The 27,522-nt window shown below is 39.8% G+C and overlaps 3 protein-coding genes and 1 non-coding gene across 6 annotated transcripts in view; 1 reads left to right on the plus strand and 3 right to left on the minus strand.

Moving 5' to 3' along the window:
• Positions 1-251: 251 nt before the first annotated feature.
• Positions 252-5,316, minus strand: LOC144661327 (collagen alpha-1(XIV) chain-like). Its single transcript, XM_078522053.1, has 5 exons — positions 5,177-5,316; positions 3,015-3,209; positions 2,026-2,366; positions 988-1,228; positions 252-498 (listed from the first exon to the last, which is right to left on the minus strand). The coding sequence occupies exons 1-5, from the start codon at positions 5,256-5,258 to the stop codon at positions 437-439; spliced, it is 921 nt and encodes a 306-aa protein (XP_078378179.1). The 5' UTR covers positions 5,259-5,316; the 3' UTR covers positions 252-436.
• On the minus strand, positions 5,252-10,826 carry LOC144661333 (von Willebrand factor A domain-containing protein 2-like). 3 transcript variants are annotated; one of them, XM_078522059.1, is made up of 9 exons: positions 10,758-10,826; positions 10,139-10,291; positions 9,344-9,444; positions 7,296-7,372; positions 6,731-7,006; positions 6,213-6,456; positions 6,112-6,128; positions 5,771-5,846; positions 5,257-5,370 (listed from the first exon to the last, which is right to left on the minus strand). In XM_078522059.1, the coding sequence occupies exons 3-9, from the start codon at positions 9,414-9,416 to the stop codon at positions 5,363-5,365; spliced, it is 771 nt and encodes a 256-aa protein (XP_078378185.1). In that variant the 5' UTR covers positions 9,417-9,444; positions 10,139-10,291; positions 10,758-10,826; the 3' UTR covers positions 5,257-5,362. The 3 variants fall into 3 exon arrangements, with proteins under 3 accessions (XP_078378186.1, XP_078378185.1, XP_078378184.1); XM_078522058.1 differs by lacking the exons at positions 10,139-10,291; positions 10,758-10,826 and having other exon boundaries at positions 9,344-9,752; XM_078522060.1 differs by lacking the exons at positions 5,771-5,846; positions 10,139-10,291; positions 10,758-10,826 and having other exon boundaries at positions 5,252-5,370; positions 9,344-9,503.
• Positions 10,781-27,522, plus strand: part of LOC144661310 (uncharacterized) — a 45,932-nt gene continuing 29,190 nt past the window's right edge. The window contains exons 1-18 of the mRNA XM_078522021.1: positions 10,781-10,986; positions 12,948-13,112; positions 13,384-13,727; positions 14,457-14,706; positions 15,298-15,864; positions 16,458-16,622; positions 17,042-17,602; positions 18,225-18,434; positions 19,558-19,901; positions 20,856-21,093; positions 21,645-21,661; positions 22,226-22,267; positions 22,828-22,881; positions 23,884-23,994; positions 24,266-24,334; positions 25,482-25,526; positions 25,914-25,967; positions 27,349-27,402. Of these exons, the coding sequence (XP_078378147.1) occupies positions 10,920-10,986; positions 12,948-13,112; positions 13,384-13,727; positions 14,457-14,706; positions 15,298-15,864; positions 16,458-16,622; positions 17,042-17,602; positions 18,225-18,434; positions 19,558-19,901; positions 20,856-21,093; positions 21,645-21,661; positions 22,226-22,267; positions 22,828-22,881; positions 23,884-23,994; positions 24,266-24,334; positions 25,482-25,526; positions 25,914-25,967; positions 27,349-27,402 (3,357 nt within the window). The 5' untranslated portion in view covers positions 10,781-10,919. The remainder of the gene's footprint in view (positions 10,987-12,947; positions 13,113-13,383; positions 13,728-14,456; positions 14,707-15,297; positions 15,865-16,457; positions 16,623-17,041; positions 17,603-18,224; positions 18,435-19,557; positions 19,902-20,855; positions 21,094-21,644; positions 21,662-22,225; positions 22,268-22,827; positions 22,882-23,883; positions 23,995-24,265; positions 24,335-25,481; positions 25,527-25,913; positions 25,968-27,348; positions 27,403-27,522) is intronic.
• On the minus strand, positions 23,425-23,497 carry Trnas-gcu (transfer RNA serine (anticodon GCU)). Its single transcript has one exon. It is a non-coding gene; the product is annotated as a tRNA-Ser (tRNA).

The following is a 27,522-nucleotide window of genomic DNA, read 5'->3' on the forward strand; positions in this document are numbered from 1 at the left end:
ACCATTCTTGACTCCTAAAGGTGGTCGCAAACGCTTGCGGGAGTTTCGATAATTTAAAGAGTTTTGCTTATAACGGGGTTTCGTGAATTTTATTTAATTTAGGGTGCAAATAAAGTGTTGTTGTTGTTGTTGGAAGTTTTCGAGGGAAGCTGGTCGATTATAAGAGTGACCGTAAAAAAGGGCCAACTGTAAAGTACAAGCACTGATGAACTACTTTAATCATACCTTCCTCTAACCTATGCCGCTTGGAATGGTTGACACAGTACAGAATTTATTTTTATTGCCAAGCTTTTAAAAGCTCAAAACTAATCACAATGTAATTAACAAACGTAATATTTAACGCTTAACTCCTGTCTAAAGGTCGTTGTTTGTCTTTGTTTGACGGCTTGGAAAATTAACACAACAAACTTTTGCGTTTTGTTGTAACTTGTAAAGATCAATCATCCTTCTTGGTTAGATTAAACAAGACCTTTTTCCAAACGTTCTTTTTTGGGGAACCTGGAAGGCAAAAAATACAAAGTTTATTTTTAATTTCTTTTTTACCAGCCCACACCACGGTCGGCTCTCGATTTCGAAAGGGATCTGCCGGTTACACCACTCTCCTTCTTAAAAGCCCCTGATTATGGGCCGATCTGTCTGCTAATATACAACTTCGGTTATGTGCACTGCCTCCCGATCTAAGCCGCCCTTTATCTAAATTTTCCATGTAAAGTTACTAACTTTCTCACAGAACATTTTGTCTTGGGTAAATCTTGTCATAAACCGACTAATTATAGACTGTCCACAGCCCTCTATTTTTTCATGTTTTTTTCGATCGATGAGCGCACGGTAAGAACGGCGAGAAAACTGGACGCCAGCGCAAAATTTTTCCTTCGCTCGCTTCCCCCCCCCCCCCCTCCCGCCGCGCGCTCGCTTTGTTTGCTTTTTTGCGTTGAAAAATCGAGAGGCTGTGGACAGTCTAGACTAATTATAAACAAAACAACTTGCCGTAACAGGGTCGTTTTGACATTCTTTTGAGTAGTTCCAGAAGATCTGGGAAGAAGTCGGTGTTGAATACGTTGCGAGAGTCGTGTGCAATGTCAACAAGGGTGTTCAGGCTCAGCGTCTCAGAATAGACTGCAACGGGAAAAATCTCGACTCCAGTCTTAATCAGACTTTGAGCCTCATCTTTAAGGCTCAGCATGGTGCGGTCCCACGTTTGGTCTCCGTCGGTCAAAACAAGAAGAAGCTAAATGAAAAAGAAAAAGAAAAGAACTGGGATTCATTTAATGGAACAAACCTGAAGATGCTATACGTACTTTATTGGCTCGTTCTTTCGGGGCTTAGTTAAAGTTTTTACTGTTGATCAGCCATTATTTTCAATTAAGAGCCGTTAAATTTTATTTCACTTTTGCTTTGGCTCTGTAGCAGACTTATACTGCTGTTTGAAACACTTTTTTATCCAATCTGTCCTTTTTTCCGTAGTATTAGCATTGTGCATCTTGAATAACGTACACTTCTAGTACATGTGTCCCCTTATTTTCTCTTGATGTGAGGCATATCTCTACAACAGGAGAGCTACCGAAAACAGCTTTCTGTGCTTATTTGCAATCAAAATGTTACAACAACAACTTCAGGTACCTTGTACCTAGTTGAGAAATACTTTTCTGATGATATTATTATTGTGTCAGGGCTACAAGTACCTTTGATCCTTAAAAAATTTGGAAGTTTCTCCCTTGTTTTCAGTTGCAATTGTTCCCTAACATTTTCACGCCAAAGTTCCTTTAGTACTAAAGATATCCCTTGTTCCCATTAAATAAATGACAACATTCCTTTATTCCTAAAGCACCTGGAAGGCCTCATTTGTGTTGTTTTTGCTTTACGTTGCTGGTTTGTTGTTTGCGTTGTTGTTGGTTTAGTCGAAGCATCACCTTTTTTTAAGGCTCGTAATAGTGATTTTCCGAACTGTTTGCTATAAATTTCATTTACTGGAGTGTAAAAGCTAACTTGAGTAAAAGCATGAGGTATCAATATTTATAACCTTACCTTATGAGCATTCTTCCTCGCACCTCCCGATTTGGAAAAGACCTCTTTTCGTGCCATGCGCAGAGCCAGATCAATGCGAGTCTGTCCGCTGATGAACTGCAGGCTATCAACAACCTTCGTCACGTGATCTTGGGTGACGTTGTTTCCATGGAGAGTGTTCAAATTCAGCTCAATGTGAGGCACGCTGTCAATCACAATGACACCGACATGGGTTTTTCTTTCCGAGATGGTAAAGAGAGTCAGTGTCTTGTCCACCATCTTCTTGATTTTGTTAAAGTTTTCAAGGCCAACACTCTCTGATGAGTCGATCATGAAAACGAGGTCCATGGGCGTTTCACACACTGCGTGAAAAAAAGTATTACAGTGTATAATTAGTGTAGTCTTTCACATGTGACATTACTACTGTTTCATGCGAGTAGAGATTACAAGAAGAATGACTTATCATTTTTTCCTGGAAAGCTAGGATGTGACCACTCGAATAAAAGCTATTGAGCAGTACTTTCATGTGGTACTGTTTATTATGCTATAGAAGGTGGTTTTACCTTTTAAGTCTGTGGATAAAAACCTAGCATTTGACTATTTAAATGAAAGTGACTGAGTAGTTCTTGAGTTGTAGTATTGTTTATTTTGCTTTTAAAGGTGATTCTAACTTTTAAATCTATGGATGAAACTCTCAAGTGTAACCATTATACAAGCTGTTGAGAAGAAGTTTTATTTAAAAAAAAAAAAAAAAAAAATGAAATGTGATTTGGCACTTTGGGGTGATGGGGTTGAAACAGAAGCTACTATGCTTTCCTCTGCTTTTGTCTTCTGCAAAACCAATTAAAGGTGTATCCTAAAAAGAAGTACTTTAAGGAAATTAAAATGTATTAGTGGGAAACTACTGGCAAGAAGGAATAAAGAACGAACGAATGTTTATAAAAATCATTTTGTGTTATTGTTTCAGATCGTTGGTAACAAACACGGTTAAAAAAAGTCAAAAGCATTACTTTTGTATTTGTGCCCAGGCTTGCCAGGTTTGGGTTGAACAGCCGCTTGGCACGTCATGTAGCAACCATTGTAACAGCACTTGTGCTCAGACTCCTCGCCATTGTCGCAGTCTACATCCACCGCGCATTCATGAGTGACTGGTATCGAACAGCGTGAAAACCACTTCATTGGAGGACATTCGCCGGTATTTTGCACTATGGAAAGAATATTGTAGCAAAAGAACGTTGAACACTGGCAGGAAGTAAAACTTTCAGGAGGAGTAAAGTTCTAAATGTAACAAAGGTAAAGAAATATCGAAATAGGCCATACAGGCATACACCACATTTTCTCAATTAAACGTCACCTGAGTCTAGTACAAATTTATCTTGGTGGACCCAGCGTTTTTTGACTCCTTATTCCTTATTTTTGACAGCCATATATACCTTGCTATTATACCTTGAACAGTCCCCTTGAACAAATACTTGAGGGCCTTCTTTACAACTGCACCTTGTAGACCCAGAGTTTTCTAGAGACCATGCTCATGCAGCGAAGTTTTCGTAAAGTTAGTTCACATGGGGACCTAAAGTACTCTATATGCAATCATGATTCATTTTTTTCTTAGAGTTTACTAGAGTAGAAAAACGCCACAAAGGTATACGTAAAAACTAGCCACTCTATAGCCTGTTCCAGGCATTCGGTTAGTTTTGGAGCAGCACGAAAAACGGCGAGTGAAAATAAGGTCCACTCACCGAGTTTCGCGTTTGTCCCGTTTGTCGTTCTGTTCCCCAACTAACCGAATGCCTGCGGGGCAGGCTAACTTACCACTTAAAGGAACAAGCGTAGCTAAAACCGCGTAATTGTGGATTTCCACTGACGCGTATTTCTTTACATCCGTTAAAAAATTTAGAGACAATGTATGAACGGCTTGCGTACACGTTTACGCAAGCCGTTCGTACATTGTCTCTAATTTTTTCACGCCCGTAAAAATTTACGCGTCAGTGGAAATCCACCATAAGGCTCAACCTCGTCCCTGGGAACGAGGTTGTGTAAGGCTCTCATGTGCTTTAAAAGAACGACGACCATGAAACCATTTTAGGCCAACTTTTTTAAGACAAGAGCTTTTCCCGCCATTTAGAAGCCGATCTGAAATCAACGCTGAAGGGTATTTGGGCAATTTGCCATCTACGTACAAACGCACTGAACATGTTTCTTAATAAAAACATTACAATGAACGCTTATCAATATAAACATTGATGACAGGGTCAACTTCCTAATTCATTCCCCCTGAAAGAATCTGAAAAGGTGAAATGCACACGGTCGTTTTCTATGAAATAATATCCAAGATAAAGGGAACGCCCCTTAGCCAGAAGCTGAAAAATTTTAATTTCTAAATCTTTTTATGCTATTATCTTGATACCCAAAATCTCTTCTCGGGTAAAACATACGGCCATGCGTCCAACTAACACTGGAATGCAGTTTATACCAAAACTCCTTGATATCATACGTATCGTTTCAACAACCCATGGATCTTGTTATTAAACAAACAAATTTTTCACACGGTTTCTGTTATTTCAAAAATTAAAACATTCAACCCCTTTTGGCTAGTAGCCTCTATTTATATAATCTAAAAATCCTCTGCTGTGTCAACAGATAAACAGTTTCCATTGCACAGATGTACAGCCGGTTATATTTAACACACTTGTAATTAAATCTGTCACTGAACTGTGTCTGCTAATAATAAAACCGTTATCTAAGAATCCATCTTTGTAATACAGGCGCTAAGCTTACTTTGTAAGCTTTCATTTAAGAACATTTTTGCTGCCAAAAATAAAACGGATTAGCGTGGTTCGGAAAAAAAGCCCGTCTTATGACTTACTGCATCTTACGGATAAAAATGATTGACAATCTTCTATAAAAGAACACAGAAAACATTTGATCTGCACCGATCGCCGCACTGTAAGTCAATAAAATACCAAATACACACATTTGAACCAACAAACGGCGTTACATTAACACGGTTTTGAGCAAAAAGAAACAAACTTCTTTACTTTATCATAAAACTAAAGAACAGAAAACTAGGAACGAGGGTATATACGCAAACAAAGAAGTCTTGCATAATCGTTGTTAAGGGCTTTACTACGTCAGAGATAAGACCATTTTGCAAAACTCTCCGTTAACTTACATGATTCATCGTCGAATTCGCTCTCGGAGCAGAGCAAAACGCCGAAAAGAGACACAAACACTGCAACTGCAATCAAGCGCATACTGTCTTCAGTTCAGACGAGGCCAGAACTTCTCCTTTAGGCAAATCTTTCCTCGGGTAGCGACCAGAATTCCCACCGCTCTTTAGGTGATAGTGATAACCCCTTTACGTCTCTGACAGGAATAAAAGTTGCCCAATAAGATTGTCATAACAAATTTGACTGACAGGTCACGAGCTTCAAAATTAGCCAATGAAGCTCTGGTTTAGAACAATCAATTGCCGATGGCCAAAACAAAGGAAAGGTGCTCAGATAAATAAAAACATACGTTGTTAGGAGTTTGATAGGACATAATCAAATATCAGTAGCGCAAAGTATTTAGTAAAAGGGTTTCAATCTAAATTGTCAAGAATTGGAATAAAACGGAGCAACGAAGAAAAAACAACAACAAAAGAATGCACATCTCTACAAAGACCAGTAGACCAATATAGATCATGTAAATGGGTAGAAAAGTAAAAGAGCAAAAGGAAAAAAAGGAAAAATACTGATCACCAAAAAGAAATTCAATTACTTACCAAATAAATTCCCGAGAACGAATTCTCTGCAGCATTTTGGGGTTTTCCTTCTCTGTGTCATTTGCCACAGACACCTCTAGCTTGATAAAAATTAGCTTAAGTAATGCACTTCAATAAAAAATATATTTTAAACAACAAACAAAAGAACATTCAAAAACATTTCTTGACATGTTGTTTCTTCACCATTGACGTTACCATTTCGTTTCTAGAAATGAACGTCAATAGCGGTTGTCAAGGCCAGTAATGCGCATGTCATTAGTAGCGCATTACTGGACTTTATATGTTGCCTTTCATATCACGTGATCAAATACGAACACTCAAGACAAGACCACTTCACTCACCTCAAATATCTTGATTCCTGTCAAAAAATGATAAAAAAGAATATTTAATTAGAGTAAAAGAAAATGATTTGGTAAAAAGGGGTTTATTTAATTTTTTTTACCGCAAATGACTTTTGATACGTCCTCCGCCAAGACAACAAGTTCTTCGAAGAGATCTGTGGTAAGAACATTCTCCTGTGTGCCTGCAATTTCTATCAGCTCATCTTCATCAATGTCTTCATCTGAACCAACTCCCACAACATAAATCTTGATTCCTTTATCTCTGAGAGGCTGGGAGGCCTCCTTTAACGACGTAAAACTGCCTTGGTCTTGGGTTTGTTTTCCAGCGGTTAATAGAATAATAATCTGTAAATAAAATAATAACAAACTAATTTAGGCATTCTTTATACGTAGTATTTCAGTTCGGTTAAATGTAGTCAATGCTTGCGACAACACTAAAGAGGCAAATTATTCTACATTGCAACTTGCAGAGCGAGATTCAGAGCGATTTCAGTGACATTTCTGAGTCTCAACTGAATATGACCGGTGTAAACTAGGCCCAAAGTAAATTGTCCTGATTGCAAATCGGCAACGGCCCCGTAAGTGGTATACAGTCATAAGTATTGTTAGAGTCACAAACCTTCAGTGTATTGTTATCATTTACTCTCATTCCCGCCTCTTTAGTAAACAGCCGTTCATTTGCTAGTATTAATGCTTTGTCTATGAAGCGCTCTCCTCCTTGTGGCACCAGATTGTCAATCAAGTCTTGTACGTTTTCAGGAGAAAGATTATCACCTTGGAAAGTGTTGAAGTCCATAGCTAGCTCGGCTTCTGTGCCATATGTGATTATACCAACGTTACTTCTTTTTGGACCTATGTTGAAAAATTCCACCAGAGCATTAGCGTAGTCGATAACCTGAAATGATAGAAAGAATATCCAAGAGTTATTGGAAGATTCCGTGTCCTCAGTACTAGTCTCTCCAAAGTTTCTAAATAAAATGGAGAAAAGGACTTCTGCATTCTACGTCTGGCAACGTCTGTTGCTCAAAATATACACCCAAGGCCCGTTAAGGTGAAATTTTTCTCATCTGGCGCAGTCCAACTGTTTTACTTGCTGGATATTTTTCATCATTGCTGCTTAGAGAATTCTTTCACGATAAAATTTATAAGTTTGCATGTGCCGTTAACATACAAGAAGGGCAAACCTCGAGCCAGTTTCTGCTAATGGCATCGGACGAGTCCAGGATAATACCAAGATCAGTTGACTGGGTACAGAGAATCTCTGCAAGAAAAACAAGATAAAATAAAGTAATTAAAAATGAGTTAAAAAAATAATATAATTATCATTATTTTCGACCAAAGATTCGCACAAATGGCAGGTCACAGGACGCCAGGACAAATCAACACAAAGCCTACTTGTAACGTAAGGGTGCAGATCAGCTGTATGGACCACACCCAGTTCTTAAAATGACTACAGAAGAACTGTGCTACCTTTGCTAAAGATATTTGCAAAAGCTTTATAGACTGCGTGGCTCTTTTCACTACTCTGAAATAGCAGTCCGTCTCCATGGGGACGTGCCAGAACCGACGAGGACGTAAAAAACACTGGCCTAAACCAACATCAATCAATGCTAAACATTAATTCACATCTCATCAAGTGGGTAAGTGAGGTAAGTTAGAGCGTACAACATCAGTTTAGCGACATGCACTGATCTCTGATCACTGCGGGGGCAGAAGGCCAACTCATTTATGATAGTGAAGAGCGATAATTAGTCTTCGCTATCAACATTCCACGAAAACTATTACTGACAAACGTGGAGTATACACTGAACTGCCAAGGAGAATCGAAAGGAGAAACCAGGAAAGACCAAAGGTGCTTTCTATTTCCGTGACAATTAAGCAAGCTAAAGCGTGTTCGATAAAACTGATAAAGACTTTTTCTTCGTCATATAAAACAATTTATTTTCAACACTAGATTCGGAACTCTTTACAAATGGAATGTGGAGTACCTGGCCTTATTCTCACTAAATTTCGCGAGTACTTAATTTCGCGAAAATTCAAGAGCCATATTTCGCGAGTACTTAATTTCGCGATTTTGAGAGGAAGGTACAATTGGCGTGTATTAAATTTCGCGATTTTTATCTATTCTTCAATATGAAGCTTTGACCTCGAAACTGTACTCATAATTAATATGAAAGTCATCGTAAAAGCAGTAAACGAAACAATATACACATAACAAAACATAAGGTATTCAACAGTCTAAATCCCTAATAGGTTCCTCTACGACTGCAAGAGCGAGATTTTGAGGAACTTGGCGGCAGAGAACAGTATACGAACAGTGCGACTGATAGAGTGGGAGATAACTAATGGATAAAATTAAACAAAAAAAATACTAAACATGAAGCTCAGACATGTTAGAATAACCATGATAAAACACATCGAGTTTCATTATTTTTTATATTATCAGAACGATATTAAATTTCGCGATTTTAAACTTCGCGTGTCCTATATTTCGCGAGTATTAAATTTCGCGATTTTTTCAAAATCGCGAAAATCGCGAAATTTAGTACTCGCGAAATTAAGTGAGAATAAGGTAATAATTAGTGTAATTATTTCCATCCAGTTTCACTGAAAGTCTTAAAAATACTAATCTTCCTCTTTAAAAGTCAAGACGACTTTCTTCTCAGTGGTTTACCTCAGAAAAGAGCAAATTGCAAGTTTATAAAACAACGGAGTGTTTGAAAGGGTTATCAGTACGAAACTGATAATTGCTTCGACTCCCAACTTTCAGTTCTCATAAAGGGTCAATAAAAGCAATAAAAAAACTTGAAATAAACTCTGAATAGTGGTTCATGTTGGACAAAAACTCAAATATTTCGGTGTAAATCACACGGTTTAGGCTTTCGATATTCCATGCGTTGTTCATGTCGGCTCCGACAAAAGAAGTGCGTGATCAGCAAAGCTAAAAAAACTGATTGGAATTTTCTTGATAAGCCGAAATGCGCCAATGTTTCTAAAGATAACACAACTGGGCTTAAAAGACGTATCACGCACGAAAACTACGAGACGTTTTTAGTTGGCAGGACTTACAAAATTCTACAGTAAGTTTTTAATTACGACTTTACTTATTCTTAGCCACAATCCTGGTCACAATACAGTTCACATATGTCCTTAATATACTTTCCGTGACCTTAGTTCTTTTTTAGCGCCGGTATTTTCAAAGAACACAGGAGAAATGCTTAAAAAAACTCACCTTCTTGAGCCGAAATTCCTGACTCCATCCAGAACAACACGCTACAGAAAACAAGTACTCTTGACCAAAGCATGCTTAACTACTGGATCTTCTATAAAAACCTACTGAACAAGCAACATCTCATGATCTCAGCCAGAGTTTGATGGCTACACAGTATGTGTTGTATGGCGGGGGTTGTTTGTATTCTGAGAGATAAAATTCTTGAATGTTCATACTTTAACAAGTTAGTTGACATCATAATTCACACGTCAACGTTCGGTAAATATCCTACCGTGTTTATCAGTGATTGACTCGACACTCCGCATAAAGGACCATAAAGATAATGGCTGTTTTCACACCAGAGACGGACAAATCGACTAGACGGACAAATCGTCTTAGTGTGAAAACGGGACGGACACGATTTTGGACAAACAAGCGTCTGAATTTGTCTGTCGATTTGGCCATCTAGAAAGACGATTTCTCGAGGACGACATGGTCGTCTAGACGGACAAGTCGTCCAAAAGCAGTCTTAAAGTTTTCACTAGACGAACAAATCGTCAGACGACTTGTCCGTCTTCTAGAGTGAAAACGGCCAATTTGTAGTAATACGGCTGATTTCAAACTTGAGTCGCCGATTGAGTCACTGCCGTTTTGCGACTAACGTGTCTATCGCAATCATGTTTTGCCAGCGGCTCTACCCGGCAAATTTGCAACCTCTTGCAATTCAAGGCCTTCAAGTTGGCGGATTTTGAAATTATATACCAAAATTTTGTTGTGGCACGTGGCACGTGACCACCACTAAAATAAACGACGTACCGTACTTCGGAGGCGCCCTTTTCATCCCCTTTCCCTTCCAAGACCACGAACTCTGTCGAAAACAGTGACATAGAGCTGTCACGCCATATAAAGGGGTAACACGGTTAAGTCTCATTCCGTTTTCCTTGAGTTCTGTCCCTGGGCATTTGTAAGCTGACAGAAAAAAATAGCGCCGTTTGTCCCTTGTCACTTAGACTGACAACGTAAATAAAGAATGCAAGAGAAAGAGCGAGCGCGGAGTGCGAGCTCGCGCCTCCGGCTATCGCGCAACTCCCGCGCTTTGCGTTCAGTTCTTTTGCAAATTTTCGCGCGCAGTTAACGCTTGAAGAAAAAAAGAGGAAAAGAAAAAAAGTTAGTAGAGGGCTGTGAGCAGTCTATTGTCAGTTATAAGTCACATGCACTTCAGACAAAAAACCGCGAAAAATCGAACCTACTTGCTAGCCCGCACAGAGTGGTTCATTGGCACTCGTTGGAAAACTAGCTCAATCTACATCCGTAGAAATGCCGCGCGTTGTCGCTCGCGTAATTTGTCATGCATCGCGCGCGCCGCGCGCCAACTCCGAAACCGCGAACCACGCATAACCAGACGAATAAGAAAATTGAAACCAATTGTACATACCGCATGTGTCAGACTAGGCCAGTCACGGTGTCATGTTTCGTCACAAAGGCAGCTCTTCTGACGGGCCAACTCTGAGTCCAGTTTGAGTTCACCCGTAAAAGCGGGATGCCTTTTGAACGAGCCTGAACATTTTGCTTGGGCATCCGCAAGGATCCTGAAAACATGACTCTTCTGATGGCTTTAACCTCGGTATTTGTCTTTGGTCTGCTTATGGGAGGATTACGCGCCCGTAAGTATTAAATATTCATGTCTGCATAATAATGTCATTGAGTAAATCTCACGCGACTTTTCTTTATCATTGTATCAAACAGTCCAAATACAATGAAAAGTTTGGTTTTCTACGTAACACAGAAGACCTTTAGCTCGTATGTACGAACTCTGTTGGCAGTTTGAAGTTTAATCCGCGGGTTTAATAATGCTTTAGTGAAGGTAATCTGTCGGAGATTATGCTTGCGCTGTAGCGTGTGAAATTCTCCTTTAATCGAAAAGTGTTTCTCGATTATTAATAATAATTGCGACAACGAAGTTTAACAACCTTATCCTGGACTACCAAGTAATATAGAAGTACATATAGCTATGGTCTTGTCTTATTTCCAAGGATCGTTCACAAGGATAATAAATTGACGAACACAACAACGGGTTAATTGTAGTCTTCGGTTTTGCGCTACGGAAGTCACACATGTCGACATGCAGTTGACAATTTTACTGTGAGCTTTTTTTAGCAGTTAGAAATCTTTGGATGTAAAGCATTCCAAAACATTGTCTTCAATATAAAACAAGTAAAATATACTATATTTGATTCGATATAATCAGGCACAAGAATTGTATTTGACTGTTTTACTGAAAATACATGTGAAACCGCGTGACATTCGAAACGTCACGCAACACGCAACTGACTGATATATATGAAGGTAGTAGAGGGGCGCGAAATGTGGAAAGACAGTTCCCCCCTATATGAAACGCTATCTGCTGAAAGAGCTGTTATTAACCATAAAGTTTATCGTGAAACGGAATCGAGTTTTTTGTTTTTCATGAACTCTGATTTTATGGTCGTCACTCTTACAGTATTTATTCGAATAAACGCCGCAGCGTTTATTAAATTTTTCGCGATTCCAGTGCGGCGTTTATTCGAGGGCGGCGTTTATACGAGGGCGGCGTTTATTTAAAATTCAATTTATTTCTTGCAAACAACAGCATGGTAACTGAAAATTTGAACTTTGAAAACAGGAACATGTTGTAGTACTTGTCTCAAAAGCCATTTTCAATACCTTAAAACATTGTTACCATCAAGGAAAATAATTATTTTAGGCCTGCTCAAACTTGATATTTCACTGCATTTGCTTTTTGAGTCTATAATACGAATAAACGCCACATCGTGATGCGGCGTTTCTTCGAGGGCACGGGTAAATTAATACGTAAAAGGGCATGGACTGAAACGTGAAATGACCGTTTGACAGTTACGTGAAACGCCCTGATCAATAGGGAACGTAGATATTTATTATCCACGATCAGCAAGAATACAGATGACTGGTGAGTTAGTCGAGGGTTGTGAGGAGCAAAACTTGTCATTCTAGCACAACCTTGCTTAGAAATGGTATAATTTTTTTTAACTTCAAAAAAATACTTTGGAGTAGGGATAAATTTAAGCGGTATCATGGGAGAATACCATTTTTAACCAACGACAACTACAAATGGAGCGACAACAACAACAAGAACACCAAAAAATTATATTGCTTAGTTACTGTTCACCCCCTAATCCTCTATCAATCTATCTAGGCCTCTCATCATGTAAGCTTTCCCAAAATCCATCAGAAGATTTTTTGTTTTAAACAGGAAATAAATGTAGAGACGCTCTCTGATATATGGCCCTAAGGGAAAGGTATAATCAAGTAAAGATGGCTGCCCTGTCTTAAGCTTATTATCGTTATTTTGGGCAGCCAGTACTGACAGTACTCAAGCTTAAACTTATAAATTGTAAGAATGTGGGTTCACATAAATTGTTGATGTTGTTGTAGTCTCACTGAAAAATGGCTGTTCCACTAAATTTAGAACTCTTCTCAAATAATCAACAGAGGTAAAGATGGAGTTCGTGTATTTGTCGCTTTCTGTCAGCCTTATTTTATTTGCTAAGACCGAAGCCGTATTTTAAAAAGTTTTCTTTAACCAGTAATACTTGTGCTTTCCTTACAGAAAATACAGTGTGTCCCAAGGTGACCAAATATGGCGCAGAATGCCCAATGGACGTGGATAATGAATGCCTGTCAGACCAGGAGTGTTCCACTGGCCGCAAATGTTGTCCATCACCATTCGACGACGAGGCTTGTCAACTGCTGTGCTTAGAACCGGAACCACAAAGTAAGAAACTTCAATTAAATATTTAAACCTGAACTGCAATTTAGAAACTTCAATTTAAATCTCAACCACAAAAAGTGAGAAACTTCAGGTTAAACCTGGGATAAAAAGTTGCGTTACAACAATTTTCTGCAAGCAGGTGAACTTTTCCTCGCTCATATTTGTCCTATTTACTTTTTGGTCCACGTAAAACGGAGATAAGGACACGAAAAAGTGGCCTGATCAAATCAAAAGTTACAAGTTGAGAGGTAACCACGTTTTTTTGCTTTCTTAGCCTCCTGTCCTGTTATTGTGGATTTTGCTTTCATTTTGGATGGCTCAGGAAGCATCTCCAGATCAAACTGGGGCCGAATCAAAGACTTTGTTAAGCGAATCATTGACTCCTTTGCTGTTTCTCCTGGAGGAAGCCACTTCGCTCTGCTTGAGTACAGCGATGAACCCAAAGTGTATCTGAGATTTAACGATTTTTCTGGTGCACAACTCAATGGTGTGAATGTCAAGCGAAAGGTGGAAGAAATCATTCAGTCTGGAGGGAAAACATTCATCGACAAGGCGCTAATCTTGGCGAATCAGGAAATTTTCACACAGGAAAATGGCATGAGATCAGGCGTCAAAAAGGTCAGTCCAACGAACACTTTAATTCAATAATTTTCCCAACGAGATAGGGGATGATAAGTAAGAGCCTCTTGCCTCCGTAGCTGGCTATTTTGTTGGAGTTAACGTGCGCGCGAACAAGCGGCGAAGCCGCGAGGGGCCTAGGGAGAATAACCTCATGAGCTCAGTTCTTCTTATAATGCCAGTCAGCATACAGTATTTTAATTGGTGACTATTGGCCAACTCACAATCTGATTGGCTACACGGCCACCTAGCATCGATGATTAGCATAACCTGGTAACTAACTATTGGAAAACTCGCGTTCTGATTGCTACACAAGCACCTACTGTCGATCGATTATAGGCTCTCGGAACGCGCGCGGCATTGTGGCTGAGATTTAGGCCTATAAAAACCCCCTCAATAAATCAAGTTCAGCAATATTCTATATTTCACTGGGTTATGCTAAAACAATTAGAGTGTTCGCTCTCGGTTTCAATAGACTGTGATAGTTGACTTGGGTCTTGCCCTTTTGCCCAGCCTCGTCCCAAGCATCTTACCGTTGATTTGCATAAGTAATAAAGTAACGCTCTCACAGAAGTTCTGCAGAAAAGAGGTAGGGTGTTCGAAGTCTACGATAGTGAAAAAGATATCTATGTCCAATGGCTATTTCTGAGCCTTAGATTCGAAGTAGCGTTTCAGTTCGCGGGAGTGTTATATTTCCTTCACTAACGTGAACATCTAAACTTGCTGTAGATGGCTTTAGTGTTAACAGACGGCACCCAAACACCAGAGCCCAGCCCAGGAGAATCAGAGGAAAACCTCATTGGTGCAGCACAACTGTTACATGACAAAGGCATTGATGTCCTGGCGCTTGGAATCGGGAAAGACGTCAACCCGTTTCAGTTATTGAACATAGCTTCCGACGAAAACAACCTATATGTGGCCAAAGTGTTTGATGAAATCCTGGATGTGGTGGGGGAACTTACCAAGCGCGAGTGCCTAGGTGAGTTAAAAACCAATCTTGCAACCGACTCTTTTTTACAGGTAGCCGTGGTTATTTAGTTGCAGCAATGTAAAGCGTACGTGTAGAGCTTTTCAACTACTCGGCAAGGCTTTCCCTAGCGACGTTCTCATTTCTATATACCGTACCGCGTCGTCGTAGTTTGCTAAAACTCTAAATTAGGAACGGAACGCCGTCTCGAGAAACATTGAGATTCTCGGGAAACTACAATGGTTAAAAAAACGAAAAAAACAAAACAAACAAACGACAACAGCAACATGCGTACGACACTGATCTTGGTATATTTCTTAGGCAAAACATCAACGTGGAATGACCATATTTCGTGTAATAAAAAACATGAAACAAATTGCGTAGCGAGCGTTTCCGTACGAATGAAGAGCTTTCCACATTTGGCCGCGCGAAAATTGGGGCGATAAATAATTTCACATCTAAGTAATGACTTTATTGTTTAATAATCACTATGATTTAATCGTATAGCAGCTCATATGGCAGAAACAAAGATTACGCTGGAAATGAAAGTACGGTAGCTGCATGTGGACATGCACCTATAAACGAAATGCAATTTTTTTTCAGCTTGCTCCGAGCCTGTCGATGTCGTATTTGGAATTCCGACTTCTCAGACCATTCCACCCGATCAGTTTGAGAGTATCAAAGGTTTTGTGAGCCAGACTATTGATTCATTTGATGTGGGTCCCATGAAAGTACACGTGGGCTTTGTAACCTACAGTGGATCCGCCCAGACAACTCTGGAGATCGATCAACTAGACTCAAAAGACGTCCTAAAAGACTTCACAAGTCGGTTGACCCAGCAAGGCAGGGAAGTCAACGTGGTCTCTGTACTGGACGAAGCTTTTCGCTCCGCTTTCAGCATCTTTGGCGGTGTAAGACAGTCCAAGCCTAAAGCATTTATACTTCTGGTCCCAGAAGGGTCAGTCAGCAGTCAACAGGAAGTGTTTAATGCCGCCGCTAGACTGAAGAGCCTCGGAGTGAGGTTGCTTACTGTTGGAATTGGTAGAAGTATTGATCAGAACCTTTACGAGCTCGCCTCAACACAGCCCCCTTCGAAGTTCTTTTATGACGTTCCAAATCACAATGATCTGAGCGCAAAAAGTAGGGATGTTGCAGAGGTGATTTGTAAAGGTAATTTGTGCGATGAAGAATGTTTTTCACTCCGGCGGTCGTGGCTTTAGTTTTGCAGGAATTTTCGACAAAAGTATACGTTCGCATTCCAAGCAATTATAAAAGGAAAAAAGGAACCTTTGAGTTTCCTTTACTCTTGATGTACTTCAGGTAAAGAGATACAACTGTTGATTTTATAGTTTTCACCTGATCTTGTTCCTAACCAAAAGCTAGTTTATTATCACAAATTGAAGTTAGGGATTGGGCATCTTAGCTAGGGCGGAACAATGTAGTAAACGGTCACAAACAGAAACAGGAACAGATAATCAAGAGAAAATAGATAGATAGAAACTTTATTAACGTGTAAAAAACCACTCAGCTCGGGAAAACCCATACTACATGTAATTTTGGTCATTTGGGGTCACGAAAAAAATAGATTCTAAAAAAAACAATTAAAAAATAATAAAACCATGTAAAATATCAAACAATAATATAAAAATAGAAAACGGCTCGACTGGTACTGGTACTGGTATTCCACTGGTACTAAGTCAAGGTGGAGGTTTTTAGGCTGCTCGAGGGTCGCACAGGACTAAAGCACGTTTTATGTCTTGCAGGTGATGTCGGCAAGTGTCCGCTTCTTCCTCCTCCTCCACCAAACTGTCCTCAGGGCCTTGAGCACGAATGTGATGTTGATGCTGACTGTAGGATGCAGGGTGGCCAAGCGCCATTGTGTTGCCTAGGCAGCTGTGGGGGACGACAGTGTCTCGGCCAAATCAGAAGTAAGTTGTTTACTTGGTGGATTCTCATGTAATTCCTTTGATAAGGGCAGCGTGTTGTTGTTGCGGTAGGCAAGGAAAGAAGGCTTGTCTATTAAGCGCCATGAATGTTTGCAAATGATATCTTTCCAGCGGAATATTTAAATTGTGGAGAATAGTACCGTTTTTTTTTTTTCATTTCATTTTTTTCATTTTATTAATTTATTCCATTGTTTCTCACTCCGTTTTTGTCGTCAAGCTTTGATAAGAGGGGTGCCTATTTATTTTTATATCAGTTAGACAATGTATGCTTTGTTCAAGCGACTAGCTTGTTTTGAAAACCGCAATACAGTCGCCTGTAAATTCGCACGGTAAGGAAGAACCACTCGAACCACCATGATGGCGTGATAAAGTAAACAAAAGTGTTGTTTTTATTCCAACAGGCTGCTTCGTTCCAGTGGATATCGCCATTGCAGTCGAGAATTCAGATACCATAACAAGCAGTGACTTCAGCAACATCAAACGTTTCCTTAAGCAACTCGCTCGACGATTTGCCAGCCCAGATATTCGCTTTTCGTTATTAGAATACGGCAACAGTGCTACCGTGCTTGCAGACTTTCGCAAATCTCAGGACCAAATCTCTCTGGAAAACCTCATAGACAACATGGCGAAGAGCGCGGACACCGGGCGAAGGGTCGACATTGCTTTAGAAACAATCAAAGAAAAGATTTTTAGTTTAGAAGGCGGAATGAGACAAGGGCATCCTCGATATCTTCTATTTGTTAGCTCGGATGACTCGACTGCCGATTTCAGTGTTCAGGACGGCCCTGGAAAACAGCTTAAAGACTTAGACGTGACCTTCGTTGCCATAGGAACCAATCGTGACGTCCCTGGAGAATTTTTGCAGAAACTAGCTGGTGATATTCAATTTATCTACGTAGCTGACGAAACAAGCTTACTTGGTGACTTGGTGTTGGGTGATCTGTCACAACAGATGTGTACAGGTAGGAGATTCTTAACGACGTTTTTTTCCTTTTAGAAATGAACCCAGGTTTTTATTTATTCCCACCAGAAGTGTTTTTTTTTTTAATTCGTTCATTTTGTCGCTTTCAGTATGTCAGTTACATGTACTAAAGATGTACGTCGCGTTCTTCCGCGAGAATAAACAAATATTCTTTTGGAGAACAAAGTTTTTATAAGTCAATGAGTCAACGAGTCAAGAGTCTGTGTTTGAAAATAGTGCTTCCTTTACTAAAAAATAAAAGTTAACCACAAGCAAACTGGAGTGGTACTAACCGAAACCAAAGTTGAGTGCTTCTAAACAAATTTGTATACAGGAAAACCGTAATAGATAATCCACTTTCTGTAAAATCGCCTTGACTCATTGACTCATGACTTATAGCCTCATTTGACTCACAAAACAGGGGACCTCGTTTGTTTGACATTTTCTTGAATTTATTGCAGTTTTGAGCAAATTTTTCAGTTTACCATGCTTGGACTGGTCACTTTCTCCCTGACCCTTGGGGTGGCAGTAAAAAAAAATAATTTTTCATCTTTCGCATCTCCGATCCAAAAGTTTTTGCGAATGGTAGTCTTGTTAACGACTGGTCACAATTTTCTTCCTAGAGAAGCCTGGAAAATGTCCAGACGTTGCAACACCGGATCCACTGGTTTGCCAAGTCGAACAACCCGACCCAGAGAAGACAATTGTGTGTGGACTATCGGCGAATGGAAGTGGCGCGTCTGTGAATTATGACTGGGACTGTCCCGGCGAGTCCAAGTGCTGCGCGGATCCGGTAACAGGCTGCTTTCAGGTCTGCGTCGATCCACAGAATGGTAAATACCTTGCTAGCCTTATATTCTTAAAATGTAAAGCAGTTTCTACCTCCTGGGTAATAAATAACCTTTAGAAAATGACTGCGCCCGCGGTTTTCGTTATGGAAATTGCTAACGAACGTGAATTGTCTTGTTGACGCTGTCATTGGTCTTATGCAAAAACGCCCACTTCTGGTTTTCATTTTTAGTTAGATTTTGAAGCGTAATGAGCAAGGGGTTACAAGGCATTGTTTAGATAACGGCTGCGAAGGAGACTTATGAACTGGCAGAAAACAGTTCACACAGTTATTAATTCGGAGTACACGACTTTCAGTATATGTTTTAATTTTCGCCTTCAAAGTGGAATGTTTGCATTTAGCAGCGACAGTTTTGGCAGAAACCATTTGCACGAACATTGTACGTTTGTACTCTGAGCGGATGGTGACAAATATTTTGTTGTGAAATATTTTGACGTACTCGTGTATACTCGTTTAAGTCGAAGCGTCCTTTAGATTTGACTACGAGTACGAGATCGACTGCGAGTACGACTTTGGAATTTCAAAACAATTGTATCCCCCGAACTGTAAGTCTTTCCTGTTGCTGACCTACACATAGATAAACGTTAGGGATAAGATTGGTGTGATAAGTGATTATAGGAGCCAAACGAATTTGGAATTTGGAATTTGAAAACTCGTACTCGACCTTTGACTTAATCAAGTATACACGAGTACGTCAAAATATTTCACATCAATTTGTCAGAATCTTGTCACCATCCGCTCAGACTTAACTAGGAGCAGGGATGGCGCAGTGGTGAGAGCGCTCGCCTCCCACCAATGTGGCCCGGGTTCGATTCAGGCCCGGTGTCATATGTGGGTTGAGTTTGTTGTTGGTTCTCGTCCTTGCTCCGAGGGTTTTTCTCCGGGTTCTCCGGTTTTCCTCCCTCCACAAAAAAAACCAACACTTCCAAATTCCAATTCGATCGGGAATACACGGCCCCACAAGTTTATAGCTTTAATCCTTACCGTGTCTAAATAAAGTTAATTTTTTTAAGCCATGCCATCGCACTGAACCGTAAAACGTCTTGTCTTCTCTTGCGGTTTCTTATTGAACAACAATAAAGAACATGTTATCTTTGCTGTTTCAGTTTGCGACAAACAGTTTGACTTGACGATAGTTATGGAGAATTCAGCGCTTATCGGTGAAGAGCAGTTTGACAAGGTGAAAGATTTTGCCAAGCAATTTGTCGACGCATTTGATATCAGTGACAGGGGCACTCACGCAGCTGTTGTGAGCTACGGAACCAGGCCTGTTACTCACACGCGCTTGAACTCATACAGTGGTCCTGCACTGAACAAAAGAACAATCACCGACAAGATCGACGAGATTGATTTTCGGAGTGACGGTCCTGCGTCAACGAGCAGCGCGCTAACCGAGGTGTTAAATACAGTTTATGCGGATGGCAATGGAGCAAGGAATGGTACTAATAAGGTGACAGATCTTTGGGTTATTTTGGCTCTCATAGCAATTCTAAAATTCTGTGTCTCTCTTAACACAGAGTACAATAGAAAATTAGTATTTAACGTGCAATGTAGGTATTTCTTGGGGCTCGGATTCGATTAGCTCGTTATCACTCAAAGGGCTTTAGGCGAACTAACAGGTAACCTTGCCCCACGCTCGTGACGTAATCATTCACTGAATCCAATTCCCCTCTTTGCTCCACGACTTATTCAGACATACGAGGCAATCCGAAATCATAAAAGAAATCAATCGCAAAACAGGAGAGTTGTGTCTTCAGTTGTGTTTGTGTGCAAGAAATGTTACTCTCATAGGTACCCTCTCTACCCAGGATTGGAAATAGGTAGAGGAGTTTTATGGGGATTGGGCGATAAGAAAGCCTGCGTAGTTGGCGGTTTTGTTTGGGTTGATGTGCGCGCGAGGGTGGGGAAATGCTTGGTGCAGCCGGTGAGCAGGCTCTCTTTGGCTATGTTTGGTGTTAACATACAATGGATTGACTAGCATTCCATATTCAGGAATAGCAATACTCTTAGCTGATTTCAGAATGAAAATGAGCGACTGAAATTTTGCACAACGTTTCGATGTCGTCATGACATCATTTTCAATTGAACAAACATGTTAATGAACAATCACACCTCCCACGGCATATACAACACTAACTAACACTGTTGAACCGTTATTTTCTTGTCACTTACAAATGAAGTCATGACGACATTGAAGCGTTGTGCAAAATTTCTGTCGCTCATTTTTATGCTGAAATGTTTATCGAAATTTAATCTCATTTTTAGCTGATTGATACTTTAAACACGAAAGTCCTTGAAACACAAGTATTTGCATGTATATGAGGGGTGAATTTTTTTGGTTTGTACAGTGGACATTTGTTCAACATCATCAAAGGTTCTTTGCTAAGACGATATCTCTCCTTAGACAGTCGTTCTAATAACCGCTGGGCAGTTCGCAGCTCCAGACGCTGCAATAGACGCCGCCATCAATATCAGAGCCCAGTCTACCGATCTGTTTGCTGTTTCTATCGGTGACGACCCGGATGTTAGCACCCTGGCTAAGATGGTCTCGCCACCTGTTGAGAATAACGTGTTCATGGCAACCACTTCCAGCGAGTTACGGCCGCTTCTACGAGCTCTCACGGACACAGTGTGTAAAGGAGGTAGGGAGGGGAGAGTGAGTCTCGTTTAATTGAAATTAAAGATTCCTCGAAAGAGTTAGGGTGCATTTCTCATATGGTTTAGTGTTTCAGATCATCTTTTTTGTAAGTTTCTTTTTATAAAATGCAAAAGTGTTCGTTTATATCTGCTGACAAATCAGAATGATTATACTGTCTTTTTGGCCAAATAAGTATCTTATTCAGCTCTTATCCTTAAAAGAACCTAATGTTCTTATCTATTGGTCAAGTAATAAATCACGATTTTGCTCACACGATATCAAGTTTTCTCGCTCTGACTTTGCAGCCGATCACACGTTTTCCTGGGCTTGTCACTTGTTACATGCGTTAACATGTTTTGCTTCTAGTTCAGATTGGTTTATTGCAAAATATGCGGCCAACCTGATTGGTGTTAGTTTCACAACAATCATAGGAAAAGTTCTGTTCATCAAGAACTGATTTTTAAACAAATACCCTGTAATGCTGTTTGTATACGTTACAAGTACTTTTTTTATCTTTTCGACATTTAACTTGTTGTTTTTGTTATTGCTTTTCAGCTGAAAAAATGACAACGGTAAGTATACAATCTGTTTTGGGTTCTTGGGTCCATTTGTTTATATTGTCTACCAGTTACGGAATAGCCGATCACTGAGAAGTTTATCATCACGTTGTACTCGTAACGTAATCTTAACGTTCAAGATCCCGCACAGGTGAGTAAAATAACGTAATTATATTCTTAAATGATTTTTTTTATTGGTTGTGTAAAGAATGACTTGAAATGAGATGGAAATTTCATCTCATTTTCTCACAAAATAGTAAAATATCTTGTACTCAGTTGAGTGGCTAGAAACGTTTCAGTTCACTACAGCTGAGAAGTTTCTTGAATCCCAGGTAACATACTGCCAGGGATTCAAGAAGGAAATAAATCAAATATCACACAGTGACAAATATGTCATTATGTGATTTGCTGCCTTTCATATCATAAACTGATCGTTTGCTAAATTTACGTGATCGCCATTGAACTTTTGTTATGAGCAGTTTGTGTCCGTATACGTTGTTTGGAACTTTCAAAAAAGTGAAAGAAAAAATCCTAAAAGTTATGACATGTAACACGTGATTTCGTGTTTTTTTCTTCTAGGTTGTTGGCCCTCCCGGCGATCCCGGCGAACCCGGTGTCCCGGTAATTAATATCCCGGATCATAACGATTCCTATTTCAATTTTTTGAATATAATTGAAGCTCGACAGGAATATTGCAATGGTATTACATTCGCCATTTAAAATTCAGGGCTCTCTCATTTAATAATTTATTTGCAAATTTTACTGAATTACGCTGTGCCAAAAGGGAATTAAAGTGGCCAGTCGGTGGGAATAATTGTTTTGTTGTAAGTGTGTACAAATTAAGGATACTTTGCAGTGCATGGTATAATTGCGAGGAATGACAAGAGTATGTCATAATACATGTGAATAAAACACTCTGATTGGCTGTAGAATGGACGACATGGGATAAATCATATCTATATTCAACATCTTGAATTTGGTGAACGAAACAAGACAAACCAGGAAAAAAGGAAACTATGAAACATCAAAATTAAAATAAAGAAACCGTCCTGTTCTACCTTTTCTTGTTGAGAGCTCTCTCGTGTTTAAGATATCACGCAAGCTCTATACTGCAAATAACAACACAGCACCCTGTAATGCCACTACCGCAACGAGACAGTCTTTTCTTTTATTGCTTGCAGGGGACTGAAGGACCTCCCGGACTAAGGGGAGACCCAGGAGATGCAGGAGAAGCGGTAAATGTTACATTAACACATTTGGCTCACACAAACTTGTCTGGGTAGCCTGTGATGTAGCAAACTGCATTCATAGGACATTGTAAAGCTAAATTATCCTATCAATCTGGAGACGTGCTAACACTGAAATGTCTCTGAGATCGAGGAGAAATTTTTCATCTTGCAAAATTAGATCGGTGTATGCCAAACAGAGAAAGGTAATATTAACTAAACTGAACGAGAGGATTAAAAAATATCCGCTGGTTTATCAAGGCCGCTTAAATTTAATGATAATGATAATGATAATGAATTTATATAGCGCATTTTTCATGTGTATATGTTCAAATGCGCTGTACACCAGACCACAACACCGGGAGCTTCGTGCCCTACTCTTTTCGAATAGTGTGTGGGTTCTTTAACGTCCCCTGTTATAAGACTGAAGATTCAGGAGACGGGACCTACGGTTTATCGTCCTTTTCCGAGAAGACTAGAATGTCTAACCATTTGCAGATGTAATTACAAAGGCAGCACATTCTCCTCAGTTATTTTAAGACCCTGAGTGTTGGTCCGGTCTGGGGTTCGAACCCACGACCTCCCGCACAGCAGTCCGGCGCTCTACCAACTGAGCTAACCAGGCGGCGGTTAGCCAGGAAATAACGCGCCCTTACATTGACACGAATTTCTGTTATTTGCACCCTACATTTTACAAAACGAGGTATAGTAGAATCCCGTGTTTTCGAACCTCCAGGGAAAACGAACTTACGATTGCTTCGAGAAATCGCGATGTTTGAGAAATCGGGGATAAAATTACATAGAAGTACTATCCAAGGGAAACGAAAATTGGTTTGAGAAGTCGGGAGTTTCGAGAAACCGAGGGTTCAAGAGATTGGGATTCTACTGTATTCTTAGCTTTTGGGATTCAATTTATTTCGACAATTTACTTGTCTCAACGTGCTACTAAGATAATACGTTCTAGTCGTCGAAAACCCTTAAATCATTTCTTGTTGTTGCTTTGAATTGCAGGGAGAACCCGGCGACCCTGGAACTCCCGGGCCTCCGGGGCCACCAGGCCCACCGGGTGGAGGGGGAATCAGAGGCCCCCCAGGGCCCCCAGGGGAGAAGGGACCTTCTAATGTACGGTTTGTTTGGTACGATTTTTGGTTTACTTAAAAGGATTTTGTTCATTTTTTGAAGCTCCATTTCGTTAAGTTATTAAACACATCCCTAGACCGTAGACACCCTGTTATAGTAAGATATTTTCGTAGAAAAGTACGCGACAAGTAACAGAAACCATTAGGAAGAAAGAATAATTAAAAATGATTTTAGCAAATACCCAGTGATAACGCTGCACCTATATCCAGAATCTTATTATTTTAAATTTGCGTTTTTCTTGGGTTCTTTACAGATCATTTCTAGTGAAAAGGGTCCTGTAGTTGCTCCGATTATTACTGGTGGAGCAGGACAGGTTGTACAGGTAAATTATTTATACAATCAGCAAGATGTAATCTAAGTCTGGTTTGCACGAACAAGTTTCTTTTCCCGAAAACACAGAGACTGAACACATAATATATAGCAAATAACCATAGGGACGGGGGGGGGGGGGCTGCAGCCCCTGGGTCAGATTTTTGGGAGGAGAATGGAGCATAGTGTCAACGTGGCGTGGAATGACAACCAATAGACGCGAAGACGCACAGATGGCCGCGCGCCGGAAGACACGCCGATGAGAGGCGCGACCGGACGACGGCACAGAGGAGCACCAGAGTGGACAAAGAAGAACGAAGGAAGGCAGGGGAGCAGCCCGACAACATCCGGACAGAGACCCGACAGACCCTGAGAAGCCCCCGCCCACGACGGGAGGGGCGCGGTCGGTTGCGCGGAAAGGCAGAGCTCCAAGTTGACCCACGCCGGAAGTGGCCCAGAGCCGACGGACCGGCCGATGAAGAGGGGCAGAAGACCCAAGCAAGGAGTGAGGGACCCGCCGACGGATGGGACGCGATATTGGGCATGGCACCGCCCCCCTGGCAAAAAATTGCCCGTACGCCTATGCAAATAACTTTATATCCTTGTCTCTATTGCCTATTGTAAACACAATCTTCGATCCATAGAACGGCATAACAGCCGAAACAAGCCTTTAAACTTAACGTGAAGACGTCGATCTAGAAAGATGTGACTAGACAATACCTTTAATTTTTTATCATATTTTACATTGATCAAATAGATTCTTTTCCCGAAAACACAGAGACTGAACACATAATATATAACAAATAACTTTATATCCTTGTCTCTATTGCCTATTGTAAACACAATCTTCGATCCATAGAACGGCATAACAGCCGAAACAAGCCTTTAAACTTAACGTGAAGACGTCGATCTAGAAAGATGTGACTAGACAATACCTTTAATTTTTTATCATATTTTACATTGATCAAATAGATTTAAAAATCAAATAATCTATCTTTTGACTGAGTGTTCGTTTGAAGTGTTGTATAATCCGCCTTAGTGAGATTAACTTGAGGTAGATGTTTTCCATTGTTTATTGTAACAAGTAAATAAGAGTTTTATTATGTGCCAAATAATTCACCGGCCTTGGTATATAACATTACGATTTGCCGATATTTCAGGGAGACCCAGGACCTCCCGGGAGGCGTGGACCACGAGGACCACGGGTAAGTCTTAATTAGGACCATGGTAACCGATAATAAGCGATCAAGACAACTCCTAGTCACACTCAAACGGAACAGGGAGTTAGTTTCTAAAGAAATTGATGTGTTGCGCCGGTCTGTAAGGTTGAAAATTATGAATTTCAAAAAAGAATATGAAATTGGCCGTAATTCGAGCCTTAGCACTTTGCTTTGCACCTAAGGTCCTAATGCTCGAAAGGTCAATTGTTTTAATTAAAAAACAGCTACCCTAGCTAATTTACTTAATTAAGTGTCTTCCCTGCTTTAATTATTTTTGACAGGAACTATATCAAAGCAAGTGTTCAGTTGCAATCAGATTCATTGTACCTCGTGTATATCTAAACAAGCTACCATATTAATTTTATGTCTCAGGGTGTTCCTGGTATTGCTGGAATAAGAGGGAAAGTTGGAGCGAGAGGACCGCCGGTGAGTGAAAAGTAAAAGGGTGTACGTAATCAAAGCACGGTAAATTCTTTTTTTTTATCCGGGTACTAAATAGTCATCTTGCAAGTTTCCAAAAACGGCAGTTATTGAAGAGGGGAGGTAGGGGGAATTTAAGGTAAAGAAGTGAAGTAAAAAAGATTACAAGTTAATAGGCCTTATGCATTATAACGTCATATGCTGAACACCAAGCCTCGTTTACGTGAATTACTCCCAACCCTCTGCCTCCTTCATGTAGGTTTCACGTGGGTTATTTTTTTCATCTTTGCTGCTTTGAGAATTCGTTCACGATAAAATTTACAAGTTTGCACTTCGAAAGCGGGGCTTGGTGGTGAAACTTGCCAGTCTGGCCTAAACATACATAAGGGCTATTCGTAGTAAGAATATACTTGAAAAAGTTTGATTCTTGTACTTACTGAATTTGTTAAAAAATTTAGTTGATAAGGATGCCAAGAGAAAATATTGTCAAGATAGTACGGTACATTTCTTTCCTCTTCAAAATTGGCAAGTCTAACTCTCCTCTCTGCTCTTTCTGCCAATCCTCAGAGGAAAACATGTCCCACTTCTTTTTCCATTGTCCGTTGGTAGCAAACTTTTGGCAATCAATTAAGCATCTATTGGGGGGTTATGAGCTAATTGAAAGAGAAGTGATCCTAGGGATCACCGACGCAGTTGAAAATGCATTTCTAAAGAATCAACTAATTCTATTAGGAAAACAACATATTTTCAGATGTAAACATAACAACTCTCTTCCTAGCGTAATCAGTTTCACAAAAACTTTGAAAGCAGTTTTTGATTCTGAACGTTTAATTGCTAAAGAAAATAACAAGATCAACTTTCATTATGACAAATGGAAGGATCTGTTAGGCTACCTCCTCTCATCTTAAAAATAGCTGGCAAAAAAAAAAAAAAAAAAAAAAAAAATAGCTGGCAAGCTCGTGGCACTTCTTGTTTCGAAACAGCTATCTAATCAATTAAAGGCAACTTACTGAACTGTATGTCGTTATACATATATATTGTCTGTAGGCATGGCACTGTCTTTGTGTTTTATAATTTTTTTTTTAAGAAAAATGTAAATTTATTAGTGTAATGTAAGAAGTTAATTGTAAGTTATGTACTGTAGGTTATTCTAAGCTATATACTGCAAGTAGTGTATTGTAAATAAGTCACAGAGTTAAGTTATAAGTATAAGTAATGTATTGTAACGTGAAATGTAAGTAAGTTATTGTGTGTATTGTAACCTGCTTGTTGGAAAAAAATAAACAAATTACAAAAAAAAAAAAAGACAAAATATTGTCAAGATAGTACGGTACATTTCTGGGACGATGTATATAACATGTACTGCCGTTTTTATTTTATTTTATAGGGAAACCCTGGTTTCCTAGGCCCTATCGGCCTCCCAGGCAGGCGTGGTTTGAATGTAAGTAAGAAAAAAAAAAACACGAACGATTATTAGCATACTTTATACATTTCGTCTACAATCAAGACTGATATAAGAGTGTTTACTGATGCTGTAATTCAAGATATACATTATTTTTAT

Source organism: Oculina patagonica, chromosome 7, assembly GCF_052425735.1.
Source record: "Oculina patagonica isolate OP01 chromosome 7, crgOcupat, whole genome shotgun sequence".
NCBI lineage: Eukaryota > Metazoa > Cnidaria > Anthozoa > Scleractinia > Oculinidae > Oculina > Oculina patagonica.

What these genes read in the sequence shown, in the direction of transcription:
- LOC144661327 (XM_078522053.1), bottom strand. Translation starts at nt 5,258, where the DNA reads ATGCGCTTGATTGCAGTTGCAGTGTTTGTGTCTCTTTTCGGCGTTTTG. An exon ending in GCCTGGGCACAAATACAAAA is followed by an intron (nt 2,367 to 3,014) that starts GTAATGCTTTTG and finishes TTTTTCACGCAG; the next exon opens with TGTGTGAAACGCCCATGGAC. An exon ending in CGAGGAAGAATGCTCATAAG is followed by an intron (nt 1,229 to 2,025) that starts GTAAGGTTATAA and finishes TTTTTCATTTAG; the next exon opens with CTTCTTCTTGTTTTGACCGA.
- LOC144661333 (XM_078522059.1), bottom strand. Translation starts at nt 9,416, where the DNA reads ATGCTTTGGTCAAGAGTACTTGTTTTCTGTAGCGTGTTGTTCTGGATG. An exon ending in AGGAATTTCGGCTCAAGAAG is followed by an intron (nt 7,373 to 9,343) that starts GTGAGTTTTTTT and finishes TTTTTCTTGCAG; the next exon opens with AGATTCTCTGTACCCAGTCA. An exon ending in TTAGCAGAAACTGGCTCGAG is followed by an intron (nt 7,007 to 7,295) that starts GTTTGCCCTTCT and finishes CTATCATTTCAG; the next exon opens with GTTATCGACTACGCTAATGC.